Source organism: Aythya ferina (assembly GCF_964211825.1).
Source record: "Aythya ferina genome assembly, chromosome: 11".
NCBI classification, from domain to species: domain Eukaryota; kingdom Metazoa; phylum Chordata; class Aves; order Anseriformes; family Anatidae; genus Aythya; species Aythya ferina.
The window spans coordinates 6,590,162-6,617,618 of record NC_140307.1 but is presented as its reverse complement, the minus strand read 5'-3'; the positions used below and the strand labels follow the sequence as shown (position 1 = coordinate 6,617,618).

Genomic DNA, 27,457 nt, shown 5'->3' with positions numbered 1-27,457 from the left:
CAACCCATCTCTTTCGGTGCCGTTGCTTACACAGGCAGGCCCCAGATTTACACGGCACCGCAGCTGCTTGCCCAAACGCTGGCCCGTTGCTGGAAGCAGAGAAAACAAAACAGAGAAACCTCTCGCTTCCTTCTCCACTGTGCCAGAGATCAGTGTGTAGCGGTCACTTCTGTTCCAGTGCTAGGTCTGATGAGACGTAAGAGGTGTTTCTGCCCAAAGGTAAAGGATTAGATCACGAGGAGGGAGATGTCCTTGCAGAGGGATGCCTGTAGGGCAGGGCTGGGAGCAGCAGGACCCCGGTGGATGCTGCTGCCTCCTCGTTCCCTCTGCCCAGAGCACTGTTTGGGCTTTTCTCCTCCCTGTGGAACAACAACTCTGACACTGTGTGTTAACAGAGAGCTGAGCGGGGATGTTGGCAGAGCAAAAAGCAGCAGGAACTTGGAGAATCATTGAATTTAATCCTTGTCCCGCTACGAATCGGTTGAATTACATCGCAGTGTCACCAAGTGATCACGCTGCCTTCTATAAAGGCCCTGTGTTAGTGACTGCCCCGCAGACCTCCCATGAGACGAGCCGGCTCTGTACACGCTTCCAAGCACTATCCACACATCTCATGAGTGGAGCTGTGTATTTTGGTGGCGTAACAGCTGGAGACCGTTGTGGTGTGACAACACGGCTCTCCTACACTTGGTAGGAAATTCAGCTTTGTCGACCTACATTTATCGCAGCCTCCACGCGAACCTGCTCTGTAATCTCGCACTTCTGTTGTTGCAAAGCTGATACACTGAATCAGGAAACAGAGGCTTGCCAAAATTGTTAAATAAGCAGAGCCCGTGGTATTTGGGAACTGCCACTGCGTTTTCTTGCTCACATGGGCCTGGAATGTGTGTCCTGGGAGGGGGAAGGGAGATTTGTGAATGTAGCCCTCGGAATGAGTCACCGTGGTAAATACTAATTATTTTTTTTAATTTGTGACTTAAAATCAGACGTTTCTGCAATAATAAGTTAAGACCAGGCAAAAATCCTGCGAAGGCTGCCAGTGCCGGCCAAGTGGCCTGATGCGCGTGTGACATGTGAGCGGGGTAAAAAGCATCCTTTTAGGGAAGGCTATTTTTAGAAGTTACAAACCCTACCTCTTCCAGGCACTGTCCTATTTTTAACCAGGATTGCTTCCTAGCTCTCAGCCGTGCTCCCAGCTGCGAGCTGCAGGAGCTTCTGCGCTACGTCGCCGTGTTAAGAGCCTGTTGCCCATTACAGGACACGAACTGGGTTAACCAGTGCCAAAGTGCTGATGTTTTACTTTACTTTCCTTCGTTCCTTCTGCATCCCTCAGTACCACTCTCAGCAGAAGGCAGCTACCTGTGAGCAGTGAATAAATGTGGATTAGCAGGCAGTTAGCCCAGGCACTGAGCAGTGCTTGCTGTGTAGTGGAAAGCTCAGGGCACTCCGCAGCCCTCCCTGCTCCTTCCCCACCTACACGAGCCTTCAGCCCCAGCAGCAGCCCTGGTGCTCCTGTTTCTTAGGTTCAGAACAAGGCATCCCAGAGCCTATAAATACAAGGGCCTTTCTGCACATAGTAGTTTCTTTCTACATATACGAGAGTCGTAGCGCAGTGATCCACGTTTTTTGCAGGCGGGCAGATGTTGCCTATTGAGAATTGGGTCAGGAAAGGTTGCATCTGCAATGAATATGTGATTAGTAATTACCATGAATGGCCCTGTGTGAAAAAACATGCTGATTCCTGCAGCTCAGTATCTACTAGATGCTATTTAATCCCACTTGTAAGCTCTTGAAAGTAAGGCTAACAAAGTCTTAGCAGATGTGACGCAAGGAGCGTGCTTGAAGAGCTGGATCTGAACAGACGTGGCAGAGATGGGAGGGGTGATACACAGGCAGGTGAATGGTGTCTGCAAATGCTTTGTGTGTCAGGAGGGAGGGATGGAAGGAGTTTGGCTAAAAGGGAGAGGGGAGGAAGGGTGCAAGATAAGGATTTGCAAGAGATTGTGGTTCAAAGAAAACCTGAACAGGCTGAAAAAGCTGGATGTCCCTGCTTGGGTTGTTTCTGCAGCTGGTTCTTCTCCTGCTGAGCCTCTTCCCGGTCCATCCTCACCATCTTTCTTACAGGAGCATCTCTGGCACCAGGGTTTGGTTGTCCTCAGCAGCCTGGTGCAGGCGCTGCTCCCCAGCTCTGGGAGGAGGGCAGGGGGGGCTGGCAGCCTCAGCTCCTGCCTCTCTGATCTCATGCTGTGCACTGCCTGTTACTGTGCTACACAAGCACCCAGCAGAGGATTTTAGCAGGACAAACATCCAGTGGCAGTGGGTATTTTAACTGAGCAGGAAACAGAGAAATGAGACCTAGAAGCTGGACATACTAAGAAAAGAAATAAGGGACACATTTTGTATCCTGAGTTTAATGAATCACCGAAGGAATTCACTGAACAATTCAGTCATGGGATGTCTCTCAGTCCAAGCTGAGCATTCATTTAAAGGATGTGCCATAGCTCAAACAGATGCTCTGGAGTGGTGTAGAAATTGTTGGGTGAGGTTCTTGTGCAGGCTGTCTGGTATGTGTTCCTAATGATCCCTTTCAGCCTCAGCTGAACCCCCCAAAGGTGCAGTCTCTGTCTTGTTTTCTTCATAGCAATGCTCTTTTTTAATGAGTAACAGATAATAGTCTAAGAAAGATTTATCGGGGGATGGAGAGAAAAAAAAGGCAGCAGTGGGCGCAGATTTTTGCTTTGCACGCATCCAGGTTTTAGCAGGAGCTGCCCCATGGTGCTGGGGTTCGATGCCCCTCCGTCACTGCAGCTGGGCTGGCTCCCTCCCATCCTCCCTGCCATTTCTCTTGGGTTGGTGCAGGTAAATTGGATCCACACTGGTCTGGAGAACAGGAGAAGAGGGGAGGGCTTTCACCCCAAAGTGGATGAATCTCTCCAGTCTGATTCACCTTTTAGGTCCTCTCTCTGAAATTACCTCCGAGAGAACTACTCTGATGGTAAAATGGACATGAAAAACTTTCAAACAGTGTGTTAGGCAATTTGGACTTTTTTTTTTTTTTTGAACACAGTCTTTTTGTGGCTGCTAATGCCAAAGTGATAGGCTTTTTTTGGTCCATTCACTTCTGCTTTTCTGTTGCTGCACGGCCTGGGAATACAATATGCTCCTCGGCAATGGCAGAGGCTGTTCTCGCAGTGTTCCCATCACTTTCAGAAATAGGAAGAACAAGCTGTACCACGAGCAAGATTATTTTTGTGAGACTCCGCTCCAGCTTTGCAATTCCAAGAGCTCCAGAGATCCGTCTGATCTTTGGCATGTTTGTGTACACAGAACGAGCTTTGAGGCCAGCCTGCCGAGCGCTGGCTCTGCGAGCTTGCACCCTGTTTTACACCGTCTTATTCCAAAGGTGTTTTGCTCCCAGCTTTCAGGGAGAGCTCAGCCTGGCGGTCCCCACTGAATTGGAGATGAAGGCTGGCCTCAGACATCCTCAGCTGAAGGGGCAGTCCTGACATCTGGCACTTTTTTCAGAGGTATGTCCTCGGAGGATGGAGTGCCTGTAAATTAGGTGCCTCGCTTGTGTCTAGATCGCTGGGATGTGTCTGAGCTGGAGAGGGGTAACAGATACCCAGTCAATTGTTTCTCTGAACTCAACACAGACACGTTTCCTTTGGCAGCAAACCCCCCAGCAGCAGTGTTTTTCTTTTTCAAAAGCACCGAGACAGAAGTTGATGGATATTGGTGTCATCAGTCAGGAGTTGTGGCTGTTGTCCTTTACGTGGGGTTAGCGATGCGCCCCAGCGATGTGTCCCAGCAGGGTACCTGGGCTTATCGTGATGGGGAAGATGGCATCATCTACTTGATTGTTAATTATCTGTCTTTAATATAGTGCAGGCACTTGAAGCTTTATTTTTAGTGACAGATTCCTCTTTGTAATTAGATAGAATGGCTGAAATAGCTGTTCTTTAATGACCCAGTTCTGAGCAGGACTGACACTGCAGCCAAACGAAACGTCCTTACCCTTCTCCATGCCTCTGCATTCACTTTTCTTAAAGTCGGGGGCGAATGGAAGAGCTTGGTCTAAAATCTGGGGAACCCGAGGGAGTTGGAGCTGCACTTCTCCTCGGCTCCAACCCCTGTGTCAGGCAAGGCAAGAGCCAGGATCTGGCCCTGGTGGCACGGGTGGATAGCCAGCATCAGCAAGGGAGCTTTCCCTTTCGTTTTTCCCCTCCGAGCAAAGCGTGGCACTGCCACCCAGCCGCATCTTGCTCACGTTCCCCTTAATGGCAGTGTCGTGATGCTCACAGCTCAAAGCCAAAACTTCAGGAAGGGTTGCTCTGCCCAAATATTTTTCTGTCTGTTCACCTAGTCTGTAGGTAGGAACCTGGCCACCTTGGTTACAAAACACTGCAAACAACGATGCCAGAAGCTAAGCTCCATCAGCTCCCTCTTCTTAAACAGATCTGTTGTATAACGGTATATCGGGTGTTACTCTGCTGTGATTTAAGGGTCTGGGTCTCATCATCGATTTAAATATTTTCCAAAAGCATTATGAACCTGCGTATGGGGTTGAATTTCTGGCTTGCAACCCTTACAGTTCAGTAACTCTCAGGCTCTTTTTAATAAAAGCCCTCAGGAGAAGAGCTGTGGCAGGGTGCAGTGAAATATATGCTCTGCTCACAAAGGCGGCAGCGGCTGCATCAGATGATTAATATTTTGTACATCTTGACACTGAAATGCAGGGCTTGGCTGGAGGATCCAGGTATTGTTGTGTCACAACCATATTTTATTACATTTTAAGCTACAGCAACTGAAACAGCACAGTTGCTTCCCCATGATAAATAATGGAAATAAAAGCTGATTAAATAACAGCCCTCCAAAAGGGGAGAAGCTGCTAGGAGCTTTCAGCTATCTGATCTTCTGATTTGCTTTGTCTTCGCTTCTTTTTTTTTTTCTGGAGGTAGTTTATGGTATAAGTTAAAATGTTCCCTGGGAACTGCATTATATAACTTTCAGCAGAGTTAATGCGTGATGAAGCGAATGCCGAGCCATTCAATTAACGCCGCGCTATTACTTGTGCTGCTACACGCGGACATATTAATGGTGTCTGCACTGATATTGGTTGGGCATAAACATCCTGCCGCTGTCAGCGGGAGAAATCGCCGGGTGGGTGTGCGGAAGGGTTGACCTTAAGATGCAGGAAAAGCCTGGTGAGGCTGCTGCCCAGCGAGCCGTGCTCCCATGCCAGCAGGGGATCTGCTCAGCATCTGCAGCTCTGCCAGCAGAAGATTCCCTGGATGAGTACTTTGTGCAGTGCTGAGTGGAGATTTCAGTAAATACCGAGTTTCTCTGGCTTTTTTCTTTATATTCTCCATGGTCCCTAATCCTATGGTCCCTCTTTTTTGAGGGAAAGCATGGGTTGCTGAAGAGGTAAGGTCTTCAATAAATACACATGGGAGGAAAATTTGTCCCTGACACTGGGTGCCCTCCAATAGCCAAGGGCTTAAGAACACCTTGAGTTACGTATCCCTTTCAAATTATTTATTTAAACACTAAATCCCAATAAAAATTTTGTCATGTCTTCAAGTTCCTTCTTTCTGAGAACAAGGAACAAATTGTCCCACGTTTAAGTACCAAACCCTGACATCAGAGACATCAGAAACCCCATCACAAAGCTCTTGTATGGCCATAAAACATAACCCACCGCGTGCTGGGCTCCCAGAGGCCGCTGAGTCTGCCGGCTGCAACGCCCGCTCGGCAGATCCAGTAGCTCTTAAACTACTTAAAAAACAAATAACCCAGCAGCACTAGGAGATGAACAAGGAGGTAGGCTCTCTCCAAGCTGCCCGTTGCATATGTAATGTTTGTGTAACTCCCACCAGAAAATTTTGTTAGCAGGTTTATGGAGCTGGCTTAGATTTATGGCAGAGAGACTGAGCATGAAAGCCTCGGGGGACCGAGGCGGTTCCTGCCCCAGAGCAAAGTCCTGCCCTTATCAGCCAGCTCCCAGCCAGGTGCCTGGCTGCAGGAGTGGGGTTTGAGCTCATTTCCTGCCAGCTGCGTGTTGTGAGTCCTTTAAAAATGAATGTGGTGTGCTCCTGCTAAGCCCTGCCACGGTACTTCATGGGAGTCCTGGAGAGAGGGCCAGTTCCTACCAGGGACCGCTGTGCTCCTCCTGCAGCCTCACTCGCCCCATGGTCTGTGGAGGCTGAGAAGGGAAGTTTTTTTTGTTTGTTTGTTTTTCCCTTTTTTTTGAGTATCTTGTTTAAAAAATAAGTTTGCAAAATAGGAGGAGAGTTAGCATAACGTGCGGAGTGCTGGCTTTCATCCTGTTTGATCTCTTCTAGGGGTAGTATTTACTTACCACAGGTAATGATTGGACCGGCCCCAAATCAGAGTTAACACCTGTAAGCAATTAATTTTGGTCAATATTCATCATTTCAGCTTCACAGGTAACTTATCCCATTTAATTTAATCCATGTAGTACAGGGATGCTCAGCACCTGCTGCAAGCTCCCATCGCGCGAACCGGCGACCCCATGCCAGGAAGCAGGGCACCAGCCGATCAGAAACCTTCCCAGATTGCATTGATTCTACCTCTTTTTTTGATTTTTATTTGATCACTGGGTTTAAAAGACACCATTTGAGTGCTTTGGGGTTTACGAGAGTTGGCTGCTCCGCCTGATGTCCTGTTAAACCTGCCCGGAGGTGGAGCGAGGAGCGGTACCAGCTGCCTGCTGCCGTGTCCTGAGGGCTTACAGCCCTGCTGACTTCCACGATTTGACCCCAGGATTTCCACATGGACTTCACATCTCAGGATTACTTCTTATGCAAAGAAAATGATTTCCAGCACAAGTGACCATCTTGGCGTTTTTTGGCTAAGCGCATGCTGTTCTACCCCGTTTAAATTGTGCTGTAATTCTTACGGTTATCGTGTGCTCTTATGCCTTGCAGTCTGGGGAGAGATAATTTTGAAGCCTCTGAGGAGCCTTTTGTCATCACTACAGAAGTGTGCTTAACCTGGGCTACGCCGTGAGCCTCTAGAAGGTTTTATTTTGCATATGCTCAGCGGGCAGGATGAACTCTTTCCCAGTGCTGCTCATTGAACCCAAACATATCTGTTTCCCTGACATAACCCAGTTTGGAGTGAGCCAGCATTTTTTTTTTTTTTAATCATATAAGAACAGAGAAGGGTGATTTTTATTTATTTTTTTTTCCCTGGTGAAATATTGCAGTGTAACACGATGCAAGTATCTGGACATCGTCTCTGCAATAATACAGCATTTTCCTCCAGAACCACCTTGGCGTCGTGCCCATGTAATTAAGTCAAAATGAGTAAGCAACACGTGCTCTGACTGTGCCATGTGGTTCCTTATTGTACATGTTACAATGGAGCTTCTCAGAGCACGCGGGTTAATTAACATCTTTTAGGGACCTGAATAATAGATAATGGTGCATGGGGCTTTAACGTGTTGGGCTCTAATCAGTTTATTAGAAGACAGATGAAGACAACACAGCAGGGCTGTATTATTCTTGCCTATAGCCCTGGAAATTAAATTGCCTAGCATTTATTTGAAATTAACCAAATGAGATCTGTTTAAAAACGTACTGGGTCCCGTTTTGTTCAGGTCTATACTTGACTTGTTTGTTTGTTTTCACTGCTTCTGGAGGGGAGAGACAGCCTCGTTCAGCCCCTTCTCTAGCGCCTGGTAGCGCTCATCAGCATCGCTTTCTGAAATTCCCCCTCAGCTTAATTAACATTGCAGCCTGTACCCGCGCAGCATTAATTAATCGGCCGCAAGTGGCAGTTCTGAGGGTGGCAGCGGCCACCATGGGTAGCGCTCTGCAGCCAGCTCTGCTGCCCACACGCCGGGGAAGGCCCAGAGGAGCCATGAGCAAGCAGCAGGCTTTTTGCTCCGTTTTTAACCTCAGAGGTGGAAATCTTGCTCTCTTCTGTGGTTACACATCCCTGTCTCCGCAGGGCAGAGTGCAGCGGGGGGAAGGACAGGCCGGCGGTTTGGCACGTCGCATGCTGATTGGTGAATCTCCTTTTCTTTCCCCTCAGCCACCTTGCAGCGTGCTCTAACCGACCTGCAGGGCTGACACGGTGCCTGCTCTGCATCTGGAAGGCAGTTCAGAGCCACCTGGGGATAGCTGAGCACTGCCCTGCACCACCTCTTGTTTTAAGGCAGATGCTACTGCCACGGCTCTGCACCGTGGCAGATAGCTGGGCTGCTTTTAAACTCGCAAAAACCTCACAAGTCAAGAGTGTAAGGTTTTACTTTTAAATTTTATTTTGCTTCGGAGCTGGGTTTGGTGACCCTTCGCAGGCTGCACGCAGGGATACGGGTGCTGGGTGACTGTGCTGTGGTCACAGCCCTGTCTGCGGGGTCCCTATCCCTGACTCGTACCCCTGTCCCCCTCCTGGGAGTGACCTGCAGAGTCCGGGAGCTGCCTGGTGGTACCCAGCACTGTCCTTGTTCACAGGGCATCCAGCAACAGCACTGAAACGTGAGTCTTTATGGTCCTAAGAGCAGGAAGGAAAACTGCTTTCCCTACAGCAATTTGAAGGGCTGTATTAGTTGGTGAGTCCATTTTGGTCTGGTTTTTGTACAGAGCCCCTGAGGATGCCTCCTCTCTCTCTCCCTTGCTGCTCAGCAGGCTGGCAGCCTGGCAGACTGATGTCTTAGACAGCAAACTCAAAGCCTCTGCTGAAAACCCTGGTGTTTGCTGCTTTTATCGGGACACAGCAGCCTCTGTTCTTGAACAGCTTCAGTGCGAGGAGTGAAAGCGAGACGCCTCAGCCGTGACAGTGGGCTGAAGCAGGAGCTTTCATCCAGGAGGGAGAGGAGAGCGTGGGTGGAAGGTAGGGAGGTTGGTGTGATGGGGAGCTGCTGCTTCCCTGTCCTCGTAGGAAAAACAAAGATCATCTGGGGAGATGCAGCACGGTCAGAAAGGACCCAACCGGCCTTAAATGTGCAGGGAAATTTCCGTGCACCTCTTACACCGTAAATGTGGCTCCAGGAGGCTGGAAGCAGAAATATGCAACTGGATGCTCGCTGCTTTATTCATGCCAGCTCTGCTTTTTCTTACAATGACAGTTAGAGAGAGGAATTTGTATTCTCTCTGCCCACAAAGATAACACGGGGCCAATAGGCAGCGCTGAGCAACGTCTCTGAAATGACAGCACCTTCATGTACATTAACTTCTTCTGCCTTCTGCCTCTAGATTACTCTCTAGCGGGACAGGATGCTGCCTAAATACCAACAGTAAGGAACGAGGATTAAGTGTTGCCTCTAATTCCTTCATTATGAATATTTCAGAACTTTCTGCTCAGGCTTAACTGCTATTTTGGTGCAGGAAAAGGCGAATCTTGGAGCTGAGCTGCTGCTGGCCGTGACAGCCCAGCTCTGCGATTCGGGTCTGGCACAAGTCTCCCTCTTACCCTTCTACGTCCTAATCCATCCCTCCTGAATCGAGGTGCTTTATATAAAACCTGTGTTCTCTCTTGCTCCCCCTATTGCCAGAGGGGAGGTCACACACCTCTGGGGAGCTTGCTGGCCAGCCAGGGCTGCCTTAGCAGATTTCTCTCTATGTGGAAGGAGGGAAAGGTTTGTACCTTGCATGGCCTGGCAAATTCCTTGTGGGGATGAATCAGGGCCTTCAGTTACAGCTGTCTCAAAATGTGTTTTTTCTGTTTTTCCACTTATAAAGTGCCTGGAGCGATTAGTTCCTGGCAGAACACCTTCCTCCGAGAGCTCAGTGATCATCCTTATTGGAAGTTCTTTCTGAAAGTGCTGGGTCAAAAACACCAAGGAAATTGGGAGGTGGAGATGCTCGGGGTTTTTATAGATCTCACCATCACCCGTGAGGAAAGCTGTGAGACGGTCAAATGAGAGCAACGTCCCCCATAGAGAGGAGACTGCCCACCTTCAGGGGCAGGTGAGGAGAAGGAGATCTGTAGGTGGGACATCCATAGCATGTTGGATGTCTCTCATCGTGCTCCATTCCCCACTTTCAAGCCCATTAAATCCTTTCTGTCTCTCTGGCACTTTTGTGCAAGCCGGGAATTATTTCCCATGCACATATTAATGAGAGGGCTGTCTGTGCACCCAGAGGTGCCCTGTTTTCCTCTGCGTAAGCTTTCCTGGCTGTGCCAGGACCACACAGGCACTTTCCTCTGCAGGCTGTGGAGCAGGAGAGGTGGCACAAAGCAGTGGATCCAGGGACCAGGGCTTTGTTTGCTGCTCGCTGCTGCTAAACAGGGCAGATGCAGCACGGTTCTCATCCAGAACATGGATGGGAAGGATCACTGCTAGCAAGCCATCCACGGGCTGGATTGACAACACCTCTTGCAGCAGTGCCTGCGTAGTGTCATCATGTCAGGATGGATGAAGGGCCCCTCATAAACAGCGTCGCTGTCCCCAGAAGGGTTCTGTAATTTCAGCCTGTGTCAGCCAGCACCTCTTTTGTGTTATATCACCTGCCATCTAAAGGAAAAGTAGTTCTCACTATATCATTTTCATACCTTCATACACTAACGAGAATACATTTTCCTATCTTTTTTCTTTACTCGTTTATTAACCACGAGCATAAATGCTCGGTTTTGCGTAATGAAATGACAACTGCACATGTGTACATCTGAAAATTAGTCCCATACAAAAGCAGGGAAGAGCATTCCTGCACTGAGCACGGCGATCGAGTAAATGTGACCTAACACGGCTTTGCCATAATACTCTGGGCTGTGATGTGCTTTCTTGCAGTAATGAACTGGACGGACTCTAATCTGGTTGGACTCTGAAAATTGTACATTGCCAAATTGTTCTCCGTGACACACGCTTCAGTTATACAGAGTGGTTACCGTCTCCTGTTATTATTACACAGTTAATGGTCATTCACGGGGAAAGGAAACTTTTCTCTTCCCTAAGTGGAAAGGTACAGTAATTAGCCCGCAGGCTTCAATTAGAGCGCTGCAGATGCACACAGCCTGTGATTCAGGGCCCAGGTAATTTCCTTCAGACGCTTGCCCCACTACAGCCTCGTGCATAATCTTGTCAAAATGCAACGACAAAATGATTGAAGTCTGCAGTGCAAACTCCTGCAGCCTGCAGGTTTGAAGATGTTGATAAAGGTGGCTTCCAGATCAGAAAACCTTCTTGGTCATTCGTGCACCTTGCTCGCTGTGGCAATTTGCTGTAAGGCCAATTCGTTCGAACTGAGGTGTTTTGCTGGATTACATCAAACTTGTCCAATTTTTCAAAAGGAGATTTTCAACATTATGTCATTTTGATGGGGGCAAAAGACTTTTAATCTAATAATGGGCCAAGACAAACCCGTGGTAGCTATTTTTCACTCTATCAACACATAACAATCCAGTCATTTCAGCGAAGCATTTTGGGAATGTTTCTTTTGGCAAAAAAGTCACCAGGTTTGATGATTTGTCTCGCCGTAGGACTAAAGGAAGTATTTCCACGGGGATGGAAAAATCATATTTTTACTGAACTATTCTTCCAAACTTCCCATGGAGAAACTCAGCTCTCTAAAGCTGAGCTCTTGGACTTTTCCTGGCAGCCCGGCACGCAATGAGGAACCAGCGGGATGTTTGTAGATGTTTATCTCCATGGAGTGCTAACCTGATGAAATTGTACCTTTAACCATGTAAAGGAAAAAAAGTGACGAGGGGAATGTTTTTAGAGTTGCAGCTTCATTGTGAAGAGGAATGTAAACAGGATAATGTGAAAACCAAGTCCCCTTCCCCTCCCCAGGGTTCAGGTTACTCTGGGAGAGGCAAAACGCGGAGCTCTCTGGCAGACATACGCCCGCTTTGCAAAGCAGAAACGAGCACAATAAATACCAAGCGCTTTCTGTGTGTCTGCGCTGGAACCTCTTAAACATATTGCAAGGTTTAATAATAAAAACCTTCTGGGAGATGATAGAAGAACAGAGTGAAAGCAAAGGCAGAGTGTTCCCCGGAGATGGCCATTTCATTGCCGATGCTTTACCACAAAACTAAGGTTGTAATTTTCATATATCGTATCCCCCTCAGGATGCGGATTCGGTGACATGTGGCAGGGGATCACATTGATTTTTATCAGGATCCTGTGGGTAACTTTATTGAGGTCTGCTCGGAGGGAAGCAGCAAGCCAGCCCCAGCAGCCTGCAGCTGCAGTCTGTGATGAGGAGGATGCTGCAGGAAGCCTGGCCAGAGGAATCCTGACCATGTTGAAGGAATGTTGTTGGTCATATTTCCTTTAAAATTTGGTGGCTGTAGAGAGTGGAAATTCATGGTGAATTGTGCTTACTCGCTTAGGAACTGATGCTCTGTGAAGGTGCCAGGTGCCTGTGTCCTTTGTGCCTGTGGTGTGTGCCAAGCCCTTGGCTTTTTGTGCTCGATGGCTGAAGGTAAAATTAAGATGTGATGAGTGCTAAAAGGAGAAGGACAGAGAGTTGAGCGGGTGAGTGCACAAACTATGAGAAGGGATCCCTCAAAGACTAAAGGAGTTAGTGTGGTCTGTGTGTAACAGGGCATTTCTTGATAACAGTGCTGAAAAAAGAGGTAAGATTAAAATCCAGGGTCCATAAAACCTTGGAAATGTCCTTGGTCATTGGTGCCTCAGTCCTCTGTTTTTTTTCCCTTCTCTCACTTATTTAATGAAGAAAATACCCAACGTGTGTGATGTGCAGTAGCAGGAGCCTCTTACTCAGGCAGAAGGGAGCCCGATTCTTCCTCGTGCAAGGCCTGGCCCCCTGCTTGGGGTTTACCGTGGCAGGAACCATCATTTCTTTTTTGGGAGCGAGGAGATGGGAGAAATTAGAGGGTGGAAATTAGAAGACGGAGGAAATGAGAGGCTTTGGTTGGGCTGAAAGGACTGCTCCCCTGCCAAGGCATGCTCACTGCATCCTCCCAGCCACAGATGCACCCGTGGCTGCGCTTTGGGATCGCTGTGATCCCATGTAATGAGCATCTGCAACACCTACAAATAGAGCCTGCGGCCGGGCTGTTCCTGCCTGACCTTTGGCCACGGAGTTATTGCTGCTCTCCATGGCCAAAGATGCACGAGTGACAGGAATGAGTATCTTTAAGGTCCTTGCAGTCTGTCAGACACGAGGCCATGAAGGCAGTATATTTAGGGAGCAGGCAGCCAGGACGTGCACAATCCCAGTGTTTTCAAGCCTGTCACATTCCCCAAAGCCAGCTTCAGCCCATGAAGGAAATGGGAGACCTGATACTTGGCAGGTAAAGAGACCCCAGACTCCTATGAGAAGTTTTGTTTCATTTTTTGGCTAAACGTTTGCATTGGGTTTGCTTATCAGAGGTGGGTTTTACCTTATTAAAGATGCTCGATCCAGGTTTATGTGGGAAGTGGGGACAAGGCTGGTGCTGCCTGAACATTGACAATGTTAAGGACCTCTGTAGGAAACCTCTCCTCTTCCAGTTCTTTCAAATCCATCTTTGCTTATGGTATTTCCCCGTTCTCCTTTCAAGCCTACCTCTCCCTGGAGTCAGGCTGGCAACACAACCAGAAAGGGCGACTGATGCTGCGGGTTTCAGCAGCACTTTAATAACTAATCAAGGCTGGAACCATAGCAGGTGGTTAAAAAGGGCCTGTTGGTCGTCACTCTGAGCTCTGGCAGCAAGCCTGCCCTGGAAAATGTAATTACTGTCCTAAAGAATAGGACAAACCCTGCCAGAAATAATAAAAGTAGATCCTCATCCAAAGCCACAGCAGCTGAAACATGTGGCAGCTCCTGCTGGCCAGCCGAGCGCCGTCCTGCGGGGCCGGCTCTCTGCGGGGCCGTGCTCCCTTTCAGCTGGTGGCTCCCTTCCCTGTGAGGTTTTCGTGAAATGTGTCTTCATGCCTCTTCGTGGAGGAAAAAGGGCAACTGGTGAAATTTTCCACAACGGCATATTTTGAGGACAAAATGTCTGCGAGGTCAGTGTTTTTATTACCACTTCGTAGTTTTATGTGGCCGCATATCCCGCAGTATGAAATCTATCGCATAAAGGTGACAATGTTTTTTCAAGACCAGAAGTAGTGTTTCATTTTGAAATTCTGAGAAAGGGAATTTTCAAAATCCTGTCCTTATTTCCCTTCCCAAAAATGAAATTAAGGACGAGCAGCCGTAATTTCATGAAGCCTCCTGACTTCACCCGCTGTATTTTTCCAGTGGCACGTTGGTCAGGAAGCCTTTGATGGACTTACTTCTCTTACCAGGACTTTCCAATAAAGATAAACCTTATGAAATGACAGTATTTTTTAAAAATGCCTCTATTTGCTGCTCTGGAAATCACCATTTCCAGCTGTCTGTTGTTTTTGCCCTTTGGCAGTTCCTCAGCTGGGGTAGTTTAATAGCGTGGGTTTCCTAACCTGGATCGCTCTGTGGGACTGGGCTTGGAAATGCCAACACTAGCACAATTTGGCTGGCAGAACTTGCAACAGATCAGTGGTAACAAGCTGCACACCTTGGTCAAGTTAAACCTATTACTTGGTCGAGTGCAACCTGTTTGTTGCCTAACCAGGGCGAAGGGATGCTTGTAAAGAAAACCAGCATGAAGCAAAGGGTGCTGGAATTAAGGAGCTTGTATTAATTTAAAATTTAATGCTAAAGAAAGGAAAACTCTAATTCCATCTTCTTGAAAGCATGAACCTTCTCGATGAGTAACAAGTCCAGAGGTGGTCATCCCCAGACAACATGGGAATCGGACATTTATCAGCGAGGTGTCACTGCCAGGAAGGTAACAGTTGAGGCTGGGCAGAGCCACAGCAGCTCCCAAGAGGTCCCTGAGCACAGAGAGCTGCATGGGGACACCTGTGGAGGTCCTGTTTTGGAAACAAGGCTACACACACCTTCCTGCATTCATGGGAGGATGATCCTACATGGCCCAGTTGGGTTACTTCCCTCACAGGTGGTGCAACCTCCCACTGAACACCTTTACCTGGCTCCTGGTGCGTTTACCTTTAAATGGGATGTTCAGGTGCTTTTAATTCACCTCCCAATTTGAAAGGTTTACTGTGGGAGAGAATTGTTCCTCTTGCTGTCTTTGTCCAGGACATCCCTCCTAGTGCTCCTGGAGGGCTGGAAAAGGGCTTTGTTTTCAGCTTTGTGCTTCGGTTGTGGGTGCTTAATTAAGGGAGACAAGCCCTTAATGATAGCAGCAGCTGTTCTGTCCCCTGGGGAGAGAGAGACTCATCAGGGACAGGGTCCTCCCTGGCACAAAGGAAAATATTCTCACGAAAGCAGCACGGGGGAACTTTGCAGCTCTTTGTGGCTTCTGTCTTTGTAAGAAGCCTCAGCAAAAAGTCTGTGCCCTGCAGTTTGGGGACGTGGAGGGAAGAGTGTGCTCTGGATGGGGGTCCCTAGGGATGAAACGCTGGGGGATGCACCCTGCAGGAGCAGTCCTCTGGCTCCAGCCCCCAGGGTTTGTGCTTATAACACAACCGAGCTGCTAGGGACTGCCAGAAATTATATTGAAAGTAATCTTAGATTGGGGGATTATCCTGCAGCCAGCCAGCCTCCCCCTCCCCCTGAGCAGCCTGGCATCTGGCATCCCTCGGACTTTTCCGGGGTGAGCAGAGGGTGCTTGGAGGGGGCTGACTGACCAGGGCACCCCCTGCTCTGAAGTGGTCCATGGGAGCACGGTGCTGTCCCAGCCTCCTCTCATATTTATTCCTGAACATCTCCGTAAGATGCCCTGATTAGCACATGCCTGGCTTCAGGCTTTCGACTGCATTTCTTCTGCTTCAGACATGGCAAATTAAATTTCCCAGCGATGCTCCTGATGCTAACAAACAGTACACCTTTAAGGCTTCCCAAATTCCTCCTGCTGAGCGGCTTGCCCAGAGCCGGTTGGGAAGTGAGGCTGCCATGCAGAAAGCACGTCTGGAGCCACGGCAGCGCGTGGCACGTGGTAACATCCATGGATGGCTTCCTTCTGTAACAAGGGACCTCAAAGGCAGGAGGTGGGTGGAAAGAGGCACCAGGATCCCAACCACTACCTGCCATCAGCCACGGCTGCTCCCTAGCAGGAGTGCCCGGGGCACCCAAAGTGCCTGGCCATCCTTCCTCCCCGTCGAGTGAACGATGGATTTGATCCAAAGCCAGCTGAGGTCAGGGGGAGAGTTCCTATAAACTTCAGCGAGGTTTGGGTCCGTGCAAAGAATGACTATTGTCAGGAGCAAATACTTTTTCTGCTGGCATTCACAATGTGAGGAAGCAGAACAACAGAAGTTTTGTTTTTAATTTCCTTTCCTTCCTGATGGCTCAGCCATTACTGGAGCCGATTAAATCTACTTTGCAGAGAAAAGCGCAGCCTTTCTTAAATGGCTGGTACTGATAACTGTTATCAGCTCTGCATTCGCAGCAGCTCCCTTGTAGGTGATTCCCAGGCCTCTCCTTGTTGCAGGGGTTTGGGGCTTACCCGTGCTTGCCCTTCTGCCTTCAAGTCGTGCAGCATAGGAAGGAAGACTGGGGACTTTTGCAGGGAAAAGCCTGTCAAACAGGGAGGTTGGCACAGAATAGATCCAATAGGGAAGAAATGGAGCTGAACTTTTCTTCCTGACTGTATCATTGCTTAGGAAAGCAGCAAGCTGTCAGTATTGACATAAAGCGTCAGCTAGAAAGGCCGACTTGCTGTTTTCTCATCTAAGGTGTGTGGGATGGGAAGGGATACCCCAAAGCCGAAGGTGAAAGTGGGAGGAAGGCAGTCTTGGCAGCCTTATCCTCCAACTGATGTATCTGTGCTGAACTCTGTGCACAGCTTAAAAAAAATAAATAAAAAAGGAAGGAGGTGTTGTGCCAACCTCCAAACTGACAAATGCCAAAATTCAGATTTTTCAGGCTCAGAGATTTGCTCTCAGTGTGTGACTCTCAGTGGTGTGATCTTGGTTTTTATTTTTTTCCTAGCGTATTCTAATGAGTAAGGAGGATAAGAGGTGCTGGCTTTTATGGAATTCAAGTGATGGAGATAAAAACATCCCGGAGCCACGTCCCCATGTCACAAACACAGGCTGTGCCCACAGGTGGGTTAGACAGCTTGCCCCAGCAGGGCAGCGAGGGATGGGAAGGACACTGTGCAGTTTCCTAATGTATCCCTACATAGGATCAAAACCACTTGGTGTTAAATGAGAAATCAGTCAGCAAACTCAGAGAATTACAGCCCTGTAGAGAGGGAAATGTGCCCTGGAAGTGCGTTTCCATTCTAACCTCCTGCTGGCACAGTTCCTGTGAAATAACACGAGGAAATCTGGCCTTCTTTAGCTAAAGCAGCACCACAGATTTGGTGAAGCAGGTGTTTGTGTTTAACGGCTGGGAGGAGATGAACACAGCTCCAAGGCATGTGACTTAAACCCTTCAGAGTGTACTTGGCATCCAAGCACACTTCTTTCGGAGTCTATTTGGTGGCTGCTTCCCAAGGTAATTAGCACAGCGAAACTTGCTTGAAATGTGGAAATCTTTCATTCGAGCCCACGGCTGCGGCTGGCGTGTTTGCACGGTACGTCAAAGGTGTGGAATCTGCGTCTGGGGATGGTGCACGGGGTGCAGAGCTGGCCGTGGATGTGTGTGCTATAGTTAGATACATCCTCACACTCGCTTCAGCTGAGTTGGCTTCTTCTGAACATGTGGTGAGGAGCAAATTTTGGGGACAAGAACGGAGCCAGCTGGGTAGGTGGAGCAGCTGACTTCTCCTTACACTTCAGAGATGCTAAAGAGTGTTTAGCATTGTCTTTTTTGCATTGGGAGAGCAGGAGTACTGAAGTCAGTGATGCACCTGAGTGGACTCAGTGTGGGTTTGATTCTGGCAGAAGGAGATGGAAAATGGGGCCACCAAAAGCCTTTTCAAAAGGCTTGCTCAAGCCAGCCCCCAGTCTGTAATCTCTGGCAATGCACGTGCAGACTACCTGTGAGTAGTTTGGAGGAAGAAGCGCACGTTTTACGAGCATAAGGCAGTATTTATACCTTCAAGGATGGTACTTTATAAATAACCCCCATGAACATAAGCATTTTGACAGAGGGTAATGGAGCCAGCATTGTACAGTGCAGGGACATCTATTAAATCACGGTGCAGGGTCTGGCCAGGTCCAGCATGGACTCCAGTGATTCTGCAGGTTGCCTGCGTGTGCAGTGAATGTAAATATTAGGAGACAGAGCGTCTGAGCAATTGCTGCTTAGATAGGAAAACACCGCTACAACAATAGCACTGCGTTCATAATCCTCCACGAGTGTTCGCTGCCTTAGTTAAATATGCAGAGACTGATGGAGATTGCTCGTGGATTAGTGTCTGGTGTGAGGCGTGCCAGGGATTGATTAGCATAAGCAAATTTCTTCTCCAGCTTCCCATCAGCAAGGGAAGAATTGCAGCAAGCAGTCCCTCCGCTGCCTAAGGAGGAAAACTGCTCAGGAGAGGGGAATAGTTAGCACCCAGTGCCAGCTGGTAGGGACTGAAGTAATCCTAAGACTTTGTAGTGGGAGCATCCCCATAGTTTTCCTTTCAGAGCTCACAGCCTGACTATTTAATTTCTATTTTGCAAGCAAATGAATTTTGGGGATTGCAGAGCTTTTGTCCTTGCAGTGTTTTTTCCTCTGCAATCTTGGTGGTGATCCTGTTTCAGTAGCTGGGCAAACCAACGACCCAAAGGCCAGAACAAATAGAATAGGGATCTGGGCTGGTTTTTGTTTATTTGCTTGGCTTTTTGTTACTTCTGTGTTTATCAGAATGAGGAGCAGAAGCCAGCAAATAGGGGTTTTGAGCAGGCAGAAGTGCTCCACGTTATGATGGAAAATTCAGGGCTGGGCTCCGACCTTGTGCTCCTAATGCAGAGGTCCAACCACTTTTTTGTGCCGCTCTGCAAACATCGTGTGTGTGTGTCGGGATCCCCAGGGACTGTCAGCTGGCCATATGACATTGATACTTTCAGATGGAGCCTTGATAGTGCTGGGGACAGGGATTTGCTGATAAAACAAACTTCAGGCTTGGTGATGATTGAAAATGCAGGGTAGTTCACCTGGCAAAATACCTGCTTGTAGGAATGAGATTCCATCTCAAAGGCAGCAGGAATCTCCTCGAAGAAATCCTGAATTCTGTTGGAAATCAATATTTCAAGGGACACTGGTAGTCTGGGGAGAAACCTCTGTAATGTACCTTCACGTCCTAGCAACCTCTTTAGGGATTAACATCTGAATGCTAAATATAGGCCAGAATAAAGGGCCGTGCTGAGGAGTTAAGCAGTGTTTTACAGCAGGTGAGGAAGGCCACTATGAGCTCTCTGCAGCTCTGGAAGGATCACATTAGAAGTTTGTTACGCTTGTAGCGCAGATGCACTTTTCCCTGCCTCTTGACAAGTAAAGGAAAACTCCGGCCAGCTTTAAATACAGCCATTAAGGCTTATTAAATACAGGGGCAAATAAGTCATTCCGCAGCATTTCCATAAAGCAGCGAGTAGCTTGCATTAAAATAAAAATCCTTGTGAAGCTGGAGCTGATTTTACAGGCTGCCTTCCTCACCAGGCAGTGATTTGGTAAATTGCTGGAAAGAAGAAAGCTTTGATAGGAGAGGAGGGGACGAAGCTGACAGAAGATGTCCAAAGCTGTCTGATTTTCAAACTAGGCAATTACTTACTTCACTGGCTAAAAGCAGGGCACTCAAATACTGAACCCCTGCGAGGGGTTCCCATCGCAAGCAGCCCCACAGAAATGGGAGAAGTCCATCAAAGGCCGGGGCTGAGCAGGGAGTTCAGGCTGTCGGGAACCTCAGCAGCACCAGGACATCTCTCCCAGTCACAGGCATCACTGAGCAGCCCTCAAGAGATGCCCACAGCTGAGGGACTACTGGTTTTGAGCCCATGAAAGCTGGGGGCAAAGCTAATAAAAAAATCTGTGTGCTCCTACACAGAGAGAGCTGCCTTCTCCCCCTCCCCATTTCATCTGATACCAATAGGGGGCTGGAACTGCTCTGATCCCCATCAGAACAGCCTTGACGTTAAAGTGAGTTATCCAAAGTTGCTCCTCATCAGCTGCAGGCTCTTGGAAACATCTGCCAGGATTGTCTGAGCCTTCCCTTTGCCTCAGTGGCCGCAGCGAGGAAGCCGAACAGATCCAAACGCCGCCGGTCACGTTTCCTCCATGAGGCCACAGCGGGGCCAGGGAGCAGGCCTGAGAAGGAGGTGGGCGGCTGCTGGTGCACACCAGGAGCTAAGTGGCAGGAAAAATGGTGTTTGTCCATGGTAAACGAGGAAAGGTGTCCCCAGGAAAGCAGGGAAGAAAAGGAAAGGCTGAGGGTGTTGCTGCAGGCATCCTTGCACCACGGTGGCTGCAGTGCCGCAGGAAGAAGCCATCTGGTTAGGACACAGCCGACCCCGTACCCACAGTGTGTGTTTTTGAGGTTACAACAGCTGATGGAAGTGACAGAAAGCCCACTGAAAGTGGTGGTAGCTCTGCCCACAGCAAAGCCCATCTCAAAGCACTTGAGGGCCATTAATTCGTGCTCAGGGGATGCAGCTTTTGCAGCTGGCCCGGCATTGCCTGCCATCCCCAGGGCAGCGGTGTCCCTTTAAGGACAGCACACAAGCTGTGCTCCCGTAATCCCTTCTCAGGGGCCTGCCCTGTCCTCCACGCAGCCGGGAAATGTGGGACAAGCAGGGTTTTGCGATTATCTTGTGCTCTGCAAAACTATTCCCTCTGTGCTTCAGACAGAGCTCGCTCCTGCAGAGGGCAGGAGGCCGCGGCAGCTGGCCGGGGCCGCCACCTGCAGCGCAACACCTCCTCGTGTCACCAGCACCCTCAGGGCCACGGCAGCACGAGTGTGTGTGTGTGTGCCCTGCCCTCCTCTGCCTGCCCCCTATGTCCACTTGGTGACTGTCGCTGAGCCATCTGGTCACTGTCCTCTTCAATGGAGATCGCGTTGCGCTGCTCGCTCCCCCGGGGATGCAGTTACTGGGTGCAGTGAGGACACCGGCTCTGCAGCGGAGGGAGCTTCCCGCATCCCTCAAACTGAGCTTGTTTTGCCCACTTTGTGTCCGAGTGATTTGCACAGCGAGGCGAACGGTTGTGAAGGAGTTTGGTGGAGTCAAAAATCACGCTTGTACATTTTGATTTTTGTCCAAAGGCTGCGTGCTTCCCTCGAAACCCCATTCCTCGACAGAGCAGCTGTTCCTGGGGGGTGAGGGGGCTGAGCCATCCAGGCTCTGCTGGCTTTATGGATCGGTTTGGAAGCACCACTGCTTTGCCACCATTTCAAGGCACGTCAAAGAGGTGATTTAACTCCCTGGTGCTCAAAGACATCCAGCTTGACTGCCTACCGACCTGGGAGGAGAGGAGTGGAGCAGTGCAGTGTCTGCACACGCACCTTGGGTCCAGCCCATACCAGCTGTGGAAATAGGAAGCAGCATTTTCAGCAGCATTTGGTTGACTCAAGCAAACTTCCAAGGTGATTACAGGACCCCGGAGGCAGTTCTCGTAGTGATTTCCAGGGGCTCAGTTGGCAGAGAGTTGCTCTGCACAGGGACTTCGCAACCGAGCTCTTCCAGAGTGCATCACGAACAAATGTCCTTCCTCTCAGCACTAAATAAAATCCTCGCTTTGGGAACGGTTGAAGCATGACTCCTCTTGCTGACACTGGCTCTTGGGACTGACAGCAGGGCTCTTCTGACAGGAGGGCTTTGAAAAGAATTGAGGGGGCAACAAACGCTGTAATTCAGCTACATCCTACAGCTGGGTGTGCTGGGGAAAGGTTGTCATTTCACAGCATCACCTCCCAACCTTTTTCCTGTCCCCTGGTTCTCCAAAGTGAGTGCTTCTCAACTGCATCTCAGCCTGCAGCTTTGTAAGGCCGGGAAGGTTGACAGCCCTTGGGCTCAGGCTGTTTGCATGGTGCACAGAGCTGCTTTAGCCACACTTTGCTGGCTGGGCAAACCCAGAGCCGACATGTAACCTGGAAGTGGTGCTGACTTGTGGCTGGGAGATTTGACTTTTGGACCAGTTTGATAGCAAGGTGGAGACGGACAGAAGCCTTTGGCTGCCTTGGGGATAAATCTTGTTTTAGCATCTGCTCTGGGTCAGGTTCTTTGAAGCTAACGTGCTGGATTTGCGTATGTTCTTGAAGCAAGCTTTAGCTCGTATCTAAATGTTGTGTGGAGCAAGGCAGAAACACGTATCCTGCTGTTAGTCATCGCTACATGGTCTGTTACTGGGCAAAGCACGTGGCAGATAATGGCAGCACTTCATATCCGGGCTTAAAAGGAATGAGAGATGGGACAAGATGACAGCTAACAAGGCTACTTCACTTTCTACCTCCACTTCCAACATCTCTACCACTAGTCACTAAATCCCATCACAAACTACTTTAGTTCCTTTATAAAAGAAACCCATACCCAGAGTTCTGACCATTTTGCTTCAGGGTTTCATGTTAAAAAAAAAAAAAAAGAGAGAGAAAAAAAAAACATGCATTTTTTTCCTAACCCGTGGCTGGCAAGTCTTGCTGCATCTCCTTCAATGTCTTATTTCCAGCCAGGAGTTTTCTGCTGGGAGTCACTGTCCCCAAGTAATTCTTTACAGAGATCGACTTGATGCGGACAGCAAGAGTTTGGTAGTGTTTGGGGATCCTACTGCTGCTGGAAAGCAACCTGGATCACCAGGGGATAGCTCCTTATTACTGAAATATTGACTTCCCTTATCCCTGGCTTTGTAACTTGTAACTCTGCATGACTGATGGAGCATCTCTGTGCACATCTCTTTCCACAGATGTAGCCGCACCTGCTGTTGCTCTCTTCTTTTGCTCTAATGGAGAACTGCATTAGCAGTCCTAGGCCTTATTCACTAAGAAGTGATAAAGTCCCATCACAAAATGTCAGATCAAATTCTTCCCTCTGTCCCTGCCCTTTCCTCAGCCCCTGGAAAATGTCTGGTAGTTGACAGGACAAAGTAGAATTTGGCAAATTGTTCCATTAGATAAAAAGGGGGAGGAAAATTATTCTAATTCCTCAGTCCAGCCTGGTTTTCTTTCCTTTTTTTTTTTCAGCCTGACTTTTCCAAGGGCAACGGGAGTGGCAGAAAGGGATAGAACAGGAAAGCTGAAAATGATGAGCTTTTTCAAAATAAAACATAATTGTGCTTTAAAAGGAACCAAGATGAAATTAAGTATTTTTGAGTTACCAAAGGAAACTTTGAATTGTCCCAAAGCAAGTTTGTTAGTTTCAATCCTCAGCTCTTTAGCATTTTTAAGAATTGTCATAATGTGGAAAGAATTAAAATTAAAAAAAAAAAAAAAAAAAACTGCACAAAGGAGAAACCTTTCTCATCTTTCTTTCTAGTAGTTTGTATAGTGCTACCCTGGGAACATGCCCTGCTCATCCTTGCGATGTCGGGTGCAGGATGAAGCACAGCCCCCCTGGAAGAGGGGCAGCCGGCCGTGCAGAGCAGGAGGTGTGTATTTACAGAGCACTGCTGGATCTGGCACTTCTCGCTTTGTTTTCCCTTCTCTCGATTATGTTTGTTACCAAATGTGCAGCTCTGAGTGATGGCTCTGAGTGTGAGCTCTGAATTTTAAGCTATGAATGAAAGGGAAGAGGCTGGAGTATCCCGCACTGATAGCCAGCTTTGTTGCCATCAGTGGGATTTCTGCAAGAGGCTGTAATGGAGCCAGGATTAGATCTTGGATCTGTTTGCTCCTGGTATTGGTGTTCTTTAGCATCCACCTGTGCTGAATCAGGCTGATTGAATAAAAAGTTAGAGGGAAAGATGGGAAAAGCCCTAGCAAGTGGTGTTAAAGCCATCCACAAGCTTAAGACATCTTCATCCTTAGCAGCAACCCCAGGGCTGGGAGAAGAGGTTTTACTCGAGCTTCTCTAACGAAGCAGCTTCATGGTTGTGTGGTCAGGCAGATGACATGGAAAGTGTTTTCCTAATAACGGTGGTGATGAGCAATCATGCAGAATTTCTCGGAAGAGGAAGGATGTCTTAAGCTAATTCTAATTTGGGTAATTTCCTCTCGAGCGCTGAATTCCACGTACATGTTCAACCACAGGTAGGATCCACGTTGCCTCAGTGCCTACTTCTTGTGCCCAGTGGTGTGCTCTGCTGACCCTTGAGCATTGTCCAGCTCTCTCCAGGCCCCAGGCTATCGATCCTGACAGCCCATGCCTTGTTTTTTTTTTCAGGATCTGTTCAATTCATGAGACAAAGTGTAAAATTCTGCAGTCAAAGGGTTTTGTTGGTATCTTGAAAGCGGAGAGCAAAAAGGGCATGGGGAGAGCCTGCTGTTTACCTGCTTTTAGGACAAAATGTAGAAAAAGTAAAAACACAATTAACACAAGCATTTCTTGCACCTACCCTAGAGGTGAATGTTAATTTAATACCTTACTGTAAGGTCTCAGCTCCTCAGCTCCCTGCCCTATCCCACATTGCCCTCTAGCGAGAACATTTCAGAGTGATGCCTTCTGGATTTCAGCTGCCAGGATATAAAAGGTGGTGCTTTAGGAGCTGAGGACATGGCTCTGTTTTGAAGGGGCTGTTAGCTATGCAAAACAAATTGCTCGAGGAGGAGCAGCATTCACCCATTGCAGGGGGAGCCTTGGGAAAAGGGGCACAGACGTGTGTGTGTGCCTGCATCTGGCAGCTCTCCTGCAGTCGGCTTTTTGTTTGAGCTCACTGCCCGTGCTTGCATCTCTCTGCTGCTGATGGATCACAGGCAAAAGGCCTCTGCTTCTTTCTGCTTTGGAAAAAGGGAAAATATCCCCCAGTTTTTGTTTGTTTATTTTGAAGGATTTTGTGTTTGTGTGTGTGTTTGTCTCACCTGTTGCCCCACGAAACACGTTTTGGTAGTGTTTTTCTTTATATACACGTGGTCTGACAGCTCTGCCTGTGGTTTGGAAACCATCCCCAGACAAACCTCTGTCCCTCTTCAGCCCAACAGGGGTTGAATTGCCGGAGTGCCATTAGGGTAACAGCCGTGGCCGTTCCCCTGCCAGATAACTCTGTTAAAACTAAACTCTTCCACTACAACCTCAGTGCCAGTGCTGCTGGTGGGCGAGTGACAGACACCGATGCCATCTAGTGACCAAAAAAATGCGCCGTGGATGTTTTATAAAGTGCCACGGGAAGTTTTGTAGCCCTGGGAAAGAGGGCGATGGTGCTGGGTGGGCACAGGGCAGAAAGCCCTTCCCCTGCTCTCCTTCACATCCCACAAGGTGCTTCACAGCACCTGGGGTCTCCCGGGGGAGGCTTTATGGGTCCTAGGTGAGCAAAACATGGCCTCGCCACCACAGGCCAACACGTCCCTGGCCGTGCTGTCCTCACCACACACGCAGCTCCTCTCTGTGCTGTTCAGCCTTGCCGGTGATTCCTTCAGAAAGCCTCTTACAAGGCTCCTCAGGGACTTGTTGTTGTTTGTCCGTCCCACGTGAAGGCGCTAAATATGCTCCCATTGTCTAATTTACAACTGCTTTGTGTTATCTCTGCTGCCACTGGCTCTGGATTATCCTCGCGTCCCGCTGCCGTTCCGCCCGGGATGGCTGAGAGCTGGCGGCGTGCCTGCGGCGTGCCTGCTGCAGGGCCAAAATGGGAGTGGGAATAAATGGTTCTAAATATTGTATTAAAGAAGTAAGTCGTTGTCTCACAAGAGCTCTCTGCCTGGCATTGCTTTGGCAATTTCCTGCAGGTTTTGCAGGAGGAGGGAGTCTGCAGGAGAGGTCTGAGTAGCCGTGTGTCTCGGGGAATATTTGCTACGTGATACATGCTAGGGAGAAGGCTTTCACGGGTTTGAATGGGGGCTCCTACCTCTCTAAAGGGACTTCGTCCAGCAGTCTGTGACAACTCACGATTTCATAGATTCGTTGGATCTAAATTCTGCAAATATCCCAGATTTAGCTGGGGGTAGCAAAAGTCCCTTCATTGTGGAGAGAATACGGGTCCGCTTTACCTCGAGTAAGACATCCTTCAGAGTGACCAGACAACCAGAGCACAGTGTATGGCCACAGTCTTCCCAGCTCAGTAGAAATCCTTCAGCATTATCACAGCTTCATCTATTCTTTTTCCTGAAAGGCTGTGGAAAAGCAAAAAGCATTAGGGTGCCCTTTTGTCTGAAGCACTCGACACAGAGACATATCTGTATCTATTTGGTGTTAGTAGGGCAATGCCGTCTCGTAGGAGCCAAGCAGAACGACTTGCAAGGAATAATCTGAGCCAAATACTAATTTTCTATTTTCTCTCTCCTTGTAGGGATCCTGTTTACGATGCTGGTATTTGGGCCAGCCTGTGGATTTATCTTGGGCTCCTTCTGTACCAAAATCTACGTGGATGCTGTCTTCATTGACACAAGTAAGGAGAAAGGGGATTTGTTTAAAATCAAGTGTATTGATGTATCAGCATGACAACATTGATGCGTGCAAGTAGGACGCTGCTTCTCATTTCATCTTGAGTGCCCCTTATGTATGTATATCATTTTTAGATGTTTTTTGTTTTTTATTTATTTATTGATTAGAATTCAACTATTTTCAACTTCATCCCCATAAGCAACAGGTTTGTAGTGGCTAAAAAATTAAAATATCACTGTGGCAGAGCACACAGGGCAGCATAGGTAGAGTCATGCTAGGGGGGCTGTGTCCAGAACAAGGGATGAAACCTGGAGATCTGCCATCTCCGGGACCTGGGAGGGACAGCCAGGCACTCCAGGGGATGCCCACCCATCAGACCCACACCAGCACTGTCTGAAAATGACCAAGTTCAGTCTCAGAGCATTGTTGTTTTTTCCCAAAGCAGTGTTAATTATTGCTCACTTTGACTCTACCCTTCGATTAAAGCAAGTTGTTGGCAAATTGTTTTTATTCATTAAGAAAAATGTGCAAATTTTTATTGCTACCTGCACTGTGCCCTCTTTGCCATTAGAGGGCAATGTGTAACAGGCTTTTCTCCACTGCTCCCCAAGCCCTCTGGCTGTAGGCTGCAAACCTAAGACTTCGTGTTGTCACCTGTGAGGGTGTGCTCCAGTTTTATGATATTGCAAATACATCTTCACAGGATGCGTTTGGATGAAGTTTAGCCTTGCAGCGGTCAAAAAAGAATTGTGCGAATCTGGAAAAGTGCTGCTGGCCTTTCTTGGTCTTACATGTATGTGGCAGGTGAAGAAATCTTAATAATATGGAATGAGCAGAAGTCTTTTAGTTTTTGGATGGCTGAAACTTTTAGCTATGGCTTGGTCAGAGAGGCATGGCCCCTTCTTACACCTTGCACACCTATGCCAAAGCCTCATATGATTCTGTAGGCAGAGGAGCTTGCTTGAATCCTGCTACGCATTTGATCATTAAGTATAATTCACTCTGAAATACGAATATGCAGAAGAAGACATTCCTTGTCCAGTAGGTGAAGCTGTGGAACTCCTCACCACAGAGCATTAAAAGTTTGCAAGTGGGTTGAAAGACAACTGCATGAGATTATAGAAGAACAAATGGAAAAGCCACCAAATCTATCTTATA

General features: G+C 48.4%; 1 protein-coding gene across 1 annotated transcript in view; it reads left to right on the top strand.

Moving 5' to 3' along the window:
- The window catches only part of SLCO3A1 (solute carrier organic anion transporter family member 3A1), a 129,732-nt gene that overhangs the window by 68,881 nt on the left and 33,394 nt on the right, over window positions 1-27,457 (top strand). The window contains exon 3 of the mRNA XM_084532839.1: window positions 26,205-26,303. Within this exon, the coding sequence (XP_084388965.1) occupies window positions 26,205-26,303 (99 nt within the window). The remainder of the gene's footprint in view (window positions 1-26,204; window positions 26,304-27,457) is intronic.